This window comes from Brassica oleracea, chromosome C5 (assembly GCF_000695525.1).
Source record: "Brassica oleracea var. oleracea cultivar TO1000 chromosome C5, BOL, whole genome shotgun sequence".
NCBI classification, from domain to species: domain Eukaryota; kingdom Viridiplantae; phylum Streptophyta; class Magnoliopsida; order Brassicales; family Brassicaceae; genus Brassica; species Brassica oleracea.
Window position 1 is genome coordinate 35315021 of NC_027752.1, and position 8524 is coordinate 35323544.

General features: G+C 34.7%; 2 protein-coding genes across 2 annotated transcripts in view; both read left to right on the forward strand.

The window, feature by feature from the left end:
* Positions 1 to 1886, forward strand: part of LOC106343405 (glycoprotein 3-alpha-L-fucosyltransferase A) — a 7320-nt gene extending 5434 nt beyond the window's left edge. The window contains exons 5-7 of the mRNA XM_013782603.1: positions 918 to 1074; positions 1154 to 1381; positions 1472 to 1886. Coding sequence (XP_013638057.1) covers positions 918 to 1074; positions 1154 to 1381; positions 1472 to 1727 — 641 coding nt within the window. The 3' untranslated portion in view covers positions 1728 to 1886. The remainder of the gene's footprint in view (positions 1 to 917; positions 1075 to 1153; positions 1382 to 1471) is intronic.
* A 4096-nt stretch (positions 1887 to 5982) lies between these two features.
* Positions 5983 to 6279, forward strand: LOC106345122 (uncharacterized protein At4g04775-like). The gene has a single exon (XM_013784379.1). The coding sequence runs from the start codon at positions 5983 to 5985 to the stop codon at positions 6277 to 6279; it is 297 nt and encodes a 98-aa protein (XP_013639833.1).
* The last annotated feature ends 2245 nt before the right edge of the window (positions 6280 to 8524 follow it).

An 8524-nucleotide genomic window follows, 5' to 3' on the forward strand; every position in this document is an offset into this window, starting at 1 on the left:
TTTGGTTTATTTTATACTAACCAGCCCAAAGAGGGGTTATTTGGTTTATTTTATACTAACCAGCCCAAAGAGGGGTTATTTGGTTTTGTTGATTTGTTTTCAGACAGGTTATGTTTTACACATGGTGGTACACGCATATCACAACAACATCATCCAAGATTTCGTGTGTGTGTATTTTCGATCAGATTGTGGCATGGCCGATGGTAAAGAAGAACCAACTATCATGTTCGAGGACGAAGCATATTCTGCCCAAGATTTTCATCACCCACAGATTGCAGAAAATTGGAGAGGTCCAAGAGACCTTCAGTAATGTCCAAATCAGGGGGAGTAATGTGTGTTGTACTCTTTTTCCTTCACCATGGTTTTGTCCCAATTGGGTTTTCCTGGTAAGGTTTTAATGAGACAACATTAAAGCACATTACAAGCTCTAAATGGTTATGGCATCCAAAGGGGAGTGTTATGAACCAGATTGTGGATGACTCATAACCAAGATATTATGATTTGTAATCTTTTCATTTATCTATGACAGTGTAATCTCCTATATAAGGAGACTATATGTTATGAATAAAGATAAATTTTTTCATTACTTTTATAACAATATATTAATTATATTTCGATTTGTGGTTCAGTTCTGTTTTTTTTTTGAGCTTAGAGAAATAGGAACCGTTTGGGTTTTTGTAAATTTCATTCCAGTTTCGGTTTTCTCGGTTCTGTTCCGCCCCGGTTTTCGGGCTTGAATAATATGCCCAAGACTAGGTTAGCCACTGGTAGCAACTTGCATGTCTGAGCTAATTGTTATTTCAATCAATGAAGGATGATTGGCAGAACTATATAACGTGGATCATCAATATGAGAGCGTTGAGCCTGTCCTGTTATCTGTTTCTAAAGAGCAACTTATGATCAATTTCTGCTTATAGGATCTGTCCCTGTGGTTGTTGGTGCTCCAAATATTCAAGAATTTGCACCATCTCCTGATTCAATCCTTCACATTAAACAGATGACTGATATAGAGCCAGTTGCAAAGAGAATGAAGTATCTTGCAGATAATCCTGACGCCTATAATAAGATGCTAAGGTGCGGTAAATGTAGACTATTAAAAAACATGTTCAGACATGTTGAAAAGCTTCAAAGCTTTGTTTTCTTTCTTTTTTAGATGGAAACATGAAGGCCCTTCAGATTCTTTCAAGGCACTTGTTGATATGGCTGCTGTACACTCCTCTTGCCGTCTCTGCATTTTCGTGGCTACAAGGATCCGTGAGCAAGAAGAGAAGAATCATGAGTTCAAGAAACGACCCTGCAAATGCACCAGAGGCTCAGAGACAGTTTATCATTTGTTTGTTAGAGAACGAGGCACGTTTGATATGGAATCCATCTTTTTAAGGTAAAGCCAGCATTAATTTACTTGTTCAGCTCTTAGTAAAAACCCTGGAACGTTACTAATACTTGTCTCTTCTCGCCATGTTTTGGACAGGGATGGTTATCTGACTCTGGAAGCTCTGGAATCTGCGGTTCTCACAAAGTTTAAGTCTCTTAGACATGAACCGATATGGAAGAAGGAAAGGCCAGTGAGCTTAAGGGGAGATGGTGTGCTTAGAGTGCACGCGATATACCCGCTTGGTCTGACTCAAAGACAAGCCCTTTACAACTTCAAATTCGAAAAAAACTCAAGTCTTAGTACTCACATACAGAGTAACCCTTGTCCCAAATTCGAAGTTGTATTTGTCTAAGTTTTTTATTCAGACCTGGTTTAGTTGAAAGATAAAAGTGTATCTTCAAAAAAAAAAAAATACAACAATTTGTTTATTTGTCTTGTTTGGTTCATATCTTCAAGAAGATTGTGTAGAGACGCTAACATCTTCATATCAGCTTTAACAGAGTTAAAAATATTGCATGGATCTTTTACTTGTTTGACATGTTTTCTGATTTTACAAAAAAAAAAAAAATTCCTTTGTTTCTTTCATTGTATGTGTGTAAAAAAAGCTTTAATACAAGTCATGATGATGATGATGATACGGAATGTAAGTGGGAAAATCTATAAATCAGATTTTTTCTTACATTGACAGAGAACCCACTGTCTGATCTGCCTCGAGCATGATCTTTGACTAAGTCTTTTTTGATTTTGCCTCATCATGCAACTTCTTCTTCTTTAGTTTTTGTTGTTGTGTCATTTGCACTAGCTTTATCTTGATAAATGTGTATCGTTTTACAAATCAATAGATTAAATCCTTTTAACTTGGATCTTTGAACCAGTGTGGGAGGATTACGCATTCTTCATTCGAGGTCGGTAGGTGTTTTGATGACTGCAAACAAAATTTGCAGTTGTAATTTGTTAATAAACTAGTCTAATAAGAGAATGACAGTCCAGTAAATATTCTCATTAATGAGAATCTTATTTAATTATACATTTTAAAATATTGTTATATCGATGTAGGTTATATTGGTTCTGAAATCAAAATATAAAAAATGGAACTAAAATAATTGTTTAAACTAAATGATATATATTTTTGACAGCAAATGGCATATAATTATAGGTTTTTAAAATTGTACAGATATATAATTCAAAAAATAATTGTAATATTATTTTCAAGGATAAGATTAAAGGAGAAAAAGACCAAAATAGCACTAAATCAAGTTTTTGTTCTCAAACTAGCACTCATGGCCAAAAGTCACAAAAATAGCATTCAAGGGGTGGGGTTTAGGATTTAGAGTTTAGAGTTTAGGGTTTACAGTTTAGGTTTTAGGGTTTAGAGTTGAGAAGTGAGGTTTTGGGGATAAGATTTCAAATTTTGAAAAATAAAAAAATTTAAATTTTTCAAAAGATAAAATGCTATTTTGGTCATTTTAGTTTTTGAGTGCTATTTTTGTGATATAAACTTAGAAATGTGTTATTTTAGAGATCTGCCCTAAGATAAAGTCATAAAACAACAGAGCTTTGATTCCGTTGTACTGTATAGTCTATGTTTAACATGCAGTAATGCAGTATTCGTAGATAAATTTTACACAAAACTATAAGAAAAGTTCTCTAATACCAGATTTTTAATATCGGAACTCAGTTCTTATAATTTTAGGGAAACCACAAAATGTTTTAACGAAAAATTGGAACTTTTTATAACCATACCTAGTTCGTACAACCGATTCAGATTTTTTTTTTATAAGTTTGATAAAAGTTCTTAGGGTTTATTTTGCGTGATATTTAGACGCATTACTTTTTAAAATACCCTTATAATTTACTTAGCACACAGAGATGTTGGTATATGACATTATCATCATATCATGGATAATATAGAACCATAGATCTTGGATTCCGTTTACTATGATTTATGTTCACATTTTCCCTTTTCTTATTCGATTTCTCTCGCAGTGAATCTATGTGATTAATATCACATATATGCGAAGAGATAATGAACTAGACATGAGTGGAGTAGAGCGAAGAGAGTTACAAACTTGGCAATGATTTTGAGTTTACTTTTATCTTCTTCTTCTGCTCACCTTTGTTTCAATTCCATTCTTGCAACTCTTTCTGCATATTATTTATTTATATTTTTTTCCAAAATTAATCATTTTAAAGACAATTTTCAATTCTTGCTTATGGAAAAAGTGGCTAAAAACCGTTCAATCTCCATATTGTTACTGTGTCCTAAAATCGCTGATAAGTGATATGCGTGCATCCCACAAAAAGAATAAAAGACCAATGATATACTTGAAACATGCTTCTGTCACATTTCAACCAAAGCTTGTAGTATCTTTATCATAATTGATATGGTTATATATTCACTTAAGGGTACACATTGTATTCACTTTAATTGTTCGACATTTATGAGCCAGACACATGTCTTCAAACTATATATGGTTTTGTTGCAGTTGAAACTAATTGTCAGTGGGGGAATATTAGTGTTAACCTAATCACGTTGTATAGCAAACATGTGTTTATTTTCTTAAAACATCTACATCTCTTATAATGATCAATGTTTTTTCAACTATATATTGTCATTAAAACTAAAAACTTTAGTCAGTATGCATGTAACTATTGATGTTTTATATATATATCTATCAAATTGTAATTGTTGCATATCTCTATCTATTTATATTATTGTTTGTGGATAGATGTAAAGAAAGAATAAAACTAAGATAATAGAGGAAGAGGCGAAGAGCCGTACAGAAAATGAAGAATTATAAGTAAAAAGGAGAGAATAAAAGGAGAAAGATTCAATGTCATGCTGCAAAGTCTCTAAACAATTTGGAGTGTCTATGAGTCATCCTCCTTTGTGCTCCATGTAAACCTCCCAATCATTACCCACACTCACTTTATATATCTCTCTTTCGATATATATTCTCTATTTATATAAACATAGATATCATCTAACATTATAAACACTGAATACATAAGATGGATGTGTATCGTAAGAAAAAGAAAAGGGAGGCATTATTGATCATTAAAGGTATGGTGCATAAGAAGCAATTGAAAGTTCTATTTTCTCCATGCGTGACCTCAAGAAAATATACCTATGTTTTTCTTTTGAAAATTGTCTTAAATATCTACATCTGTCTTACACTAAATACATACCACAAGTAAGTAAAAGGGAGTAAAAACTGAAACGGAGAAATAAAGAAATGAAACCCGAAGCAGTAAAAATTCTTACTTAAAAAGTTGGTAAGGTTTATAAAACCGTTATAGGAAGGAAACAAGAAAAGAAAGAAAAAGTAAAAAGGGCTTTACTCGTGTCAGTAGCTTGCATGTCAAGTACTATGATTCCAACATTTTAATCATTAAACGAATCCTCTGTTATTGATTTAATAATTAGTGAAGTTTACTCAAATATACAATATTTTAGGACAATTGACTGTAACCATAATTACTGATTTTTTTTATTACTGGCATTTTTTAAATACCAAGCGTGTTTTTTTTACGTTATAAAAAAAAACGTATTTACAAGAATGCCATTACTTTTCGCTACCACGTAAGCAAAAACCCGGCACCACGTAGGAATTCAGTTCCATGTTTTCATTAAGTCAGCCATAAATCACTACATACGTAGTTACGGCTGATTTATTGCTACGTGTCGGCTGAATTAATAAACGCGGCTGACTTAAGAGGAAACAGTTGATTTAAGAACATAAGTTAGCCGCCCGGTTTACAGAAATGTGGCTGATTTATGGGATAACGGCTGACTTACAGACACAAGTTACGGCTGACTTATATATCAGCGGTTTGATTGCTGAAATATTCGGCTGAGTTGTAGTTAAGACACAGCTGAGTTATGTTTCCACGTCTGAGAATATCGACTGGCTGAGTTATTTAGTTTACGGCTGACTAATGGGATGTTGTTACGGCTGAGTTTATATTTAATCAGCCGTAATAGGATGGATTACCATTAAACTCAGCTTCTTTTCGGCTGACTTATTAGCGAAAGATTAATTACTAAAATAGCATTCGTTTTACGACTGGTTTATGTGACGATACAGCTGATTTATGGTTTTTATCCTAATTACGGCTGATTTCAGATCAAAAGATTAATTACTGAACTGTATCCACGGTTCGGCTGACTTACATTGTACACGATGGCTGATTTACGTAGGCTAAGTTATATATTCGTTTGTCGGCTGATTAACTGATTTTCCATGTCATCCGCCATGTCATCAACTCGGATTTGCCATGTCGCTGCTAACGAACTACTTTACAACTATGTTTGTGTGTGTTCATCGTTTTCTTCATCTTCTTTATCTATCAATCTATCTTCTTCATCAAAACGCTTCGTTTCGTTTAAAGAGAAAAGGTCGACATGTTAGCTCACAGAAGTTAAAATCGCGAGGCTCATTCCAAAAAACCCCAAATTTGAAAATTAGGGTTCTTCAGAAGAGAGGATTAACTGTAAGTCTCTTTCGTCAAATCTGAGATCATATATTGTTTTTTTACTTGATCATTTTGTGTGTGTCGCCTTGGTATAGTTTCAATCATTTTTGTGTGTTGTGAAGTAGAATTAGATGAATCTAGGGTGTGGAATCCCAAGGAGGTGCGATTGTGGAGCTGCTACTGTTGTGTTAACGTCAAACACCGCAAGAAATCCGGGAAGAAGGTTTTATCGTTGTGGAGCAATTTCGGGTGAAAACCATGTTTTCAAATGGCTTGATGAAGCACATGATGAAGAGTTTGTAGTTGTGGCAAACAAACTGGCGACGATGGAGCAAGATTTGGCCGACATAAAAGCAGACTTAGCTGATATGAAGGACGACATAAGTGAGATCGTAGCACTTATCGAGTGTCTTAGGGTGAAGTGTTAGATATATTAGTTGTTGTTGGGAGAAATAAAAATGTAGTCTTTTAATTATCATTTAATTATGTTGGAGTTATCGTTTAATTTACAGCTGAGTTATCGTTAATTTACGGCTGAGTTATCGTTAATTTATGTCTGAGTTATCGTTAATGCAAAGTCTTATCAAACTTTGAAAATAATAAAGTATTATCGTCTCGATGTTATAAATGCCTCGATATTAGTTCTGAGCCGTATTTTACACACTTCTAAAGTGCCATAATTTATTATCAACACGGTCAAATCAAGAAAGACGAAACGTCCCATTAAACGTTTAAATCAATTTTTAAGTACTAAAGTAATAAAAGGCCTCGATATTAGTTCTTAGCCGTATTTTCCACACTTTTGACGTATTTTCCACACTCAGCCGTCCCATTAATATTAATGGCTGAGTTATATTATGAGTTAAATAATAAAGTATTACCGTCTCGATCTCTATGAAGGCCTCGATGTTATATTAACCAACATGGCTGATTTATATCAACGATCATTGCTTAGTTATATTAACGTTATATTAATGTATTATTTCCCGATTCTTGAATTGCCTGAAGAGATTCAGGCGTTAGTGGTTGAACGTGTGGCGGTAACTCCTTCCAAGATCTCTATGGCCTCAGAGCATCGTGCAAGTTGATCAAGACGTTAGCAGATCGGCGTAGTGTATGCCATTTTTACGATGTATTATCTGTTTCCTGTAGACTCAATATGCCTGCTGAGTTGTTGAAAACTTGCTACACGGTGATAAATTCAAGCACATTTTATATGAAGGGTGTACAGTTTTTCTTCATATTTAACCTTCAGGAAGAAGAACTTGCTTTCATGAAGCTTGCAGCGGATGAAGGATATGAGCATGCTGTGTATACATACGCAATGACTAGAATTTTTTTTTGGGGTGATGAGGAGTATTTTGCTCGTTTTACAAGGGAATCAGTTGATAGGATCGGGAAACTAGTTCGATCTCTAAAATGGGCATGGGGTTCTCTTCACGGTTACGAGTTTCGGGCAAAGAAGGACGAGTTCATTTCAACCATTGTTCCTTCGTTCTATAGTTGCCAATGTGTTCCTGTTTTGGAGCGAGATTGGGTCTTGTGGTTCATTGAAAACAATAAGGGTGACAAAATATGTAACCGCTGTTTCTGGATCAAAGAGGTGGGGCTCTTCTTCCGTGAGTTTGAACCGATGAGCGTGATTAGGGACACAAGGGAGTGGTGAAGATGTATTGCATAGAATTTTATCTTTTTTTAATGTACTTTGCTAAGACATTATTACAGCTGGGTTATGTTTTACTTTATGGTTGGGGGTTCTTTTAATTACGGCTGATTTTTGTTTATGGTTGGGTTCTCTACAATTACGGCTGAGTTTTAAGTTCATAATGACTGAGTTATTGTTAATTGGCAGTGTTATTTAAATACGACATGACTGAGTTATTTAAATGCGAGACGGCTGAGTTATTGTTACTTTAAGGCTGAGATAATGCTAATTTGTTGGCTGAGTTTTGTAAAAAAATATCCGCCATGTCATCAACTCGGATTTGCCATGTCATCACTAACGAACGAAATTTACAACTTGGTTTATGAGACTGTTCATGTTCTTCTGCATGTTATTTATCTATCGTTTTCATCTTTCTCAGTTGGTTATGGATCCGGTAGTTATTGTTTCCGGTAACTAGATTAAGAAAAACAGATATTTATTCAACGTCGACAGAAGAGGGTGTAGAGTTCTTCATTTAGATGAGAAAACAACACAAGAAGATTTCGCAAAGACTGTTCTCGATGATTAAGGATTGAATGATTTGAGGGATCATATTCAGCTTAGCTACATGTTCTCGAATAAAGCATTGAAAACAATGGCGCACGACACTCCACCAGTTTAAGTGTCCAATACTTGACAATTGCAAGGTTTTCTAAGCCTAAAGAAAATCGAAAAACTACGTCTCTGTGTGGAGATTACGGAGAACAGAGCCAGAGAAAAAGGTAAAACATTTTTCAGCTTTAGCTCAGAAGTAGAAGCTTCAGTAGTTGAGTCCAGAGACGAAAATTACAGTGGGAGTTACGATGGTTGCAGTTTGGAGAAGGAACAAGAGGACAATGAGAATGACTACTCTAGTAATGTGGAAGGAGAAAAACATGACGTAGTCGGAGAAGATGAAATAGGCAAAGAAAACGAAGACGATGATGAATTTGAAAGCCGATTTGATATGTTCGACGATTCGGACGGTG

Coding starts and splice junctions, on each gene's coding strand:
- LOC106345122 (XM_013784379.1), top strand. CDS start 5,983: ATGAATCTAGGGTGTGGAATCCCAAGGAGGTGCGATTGTGGAGCTGCT.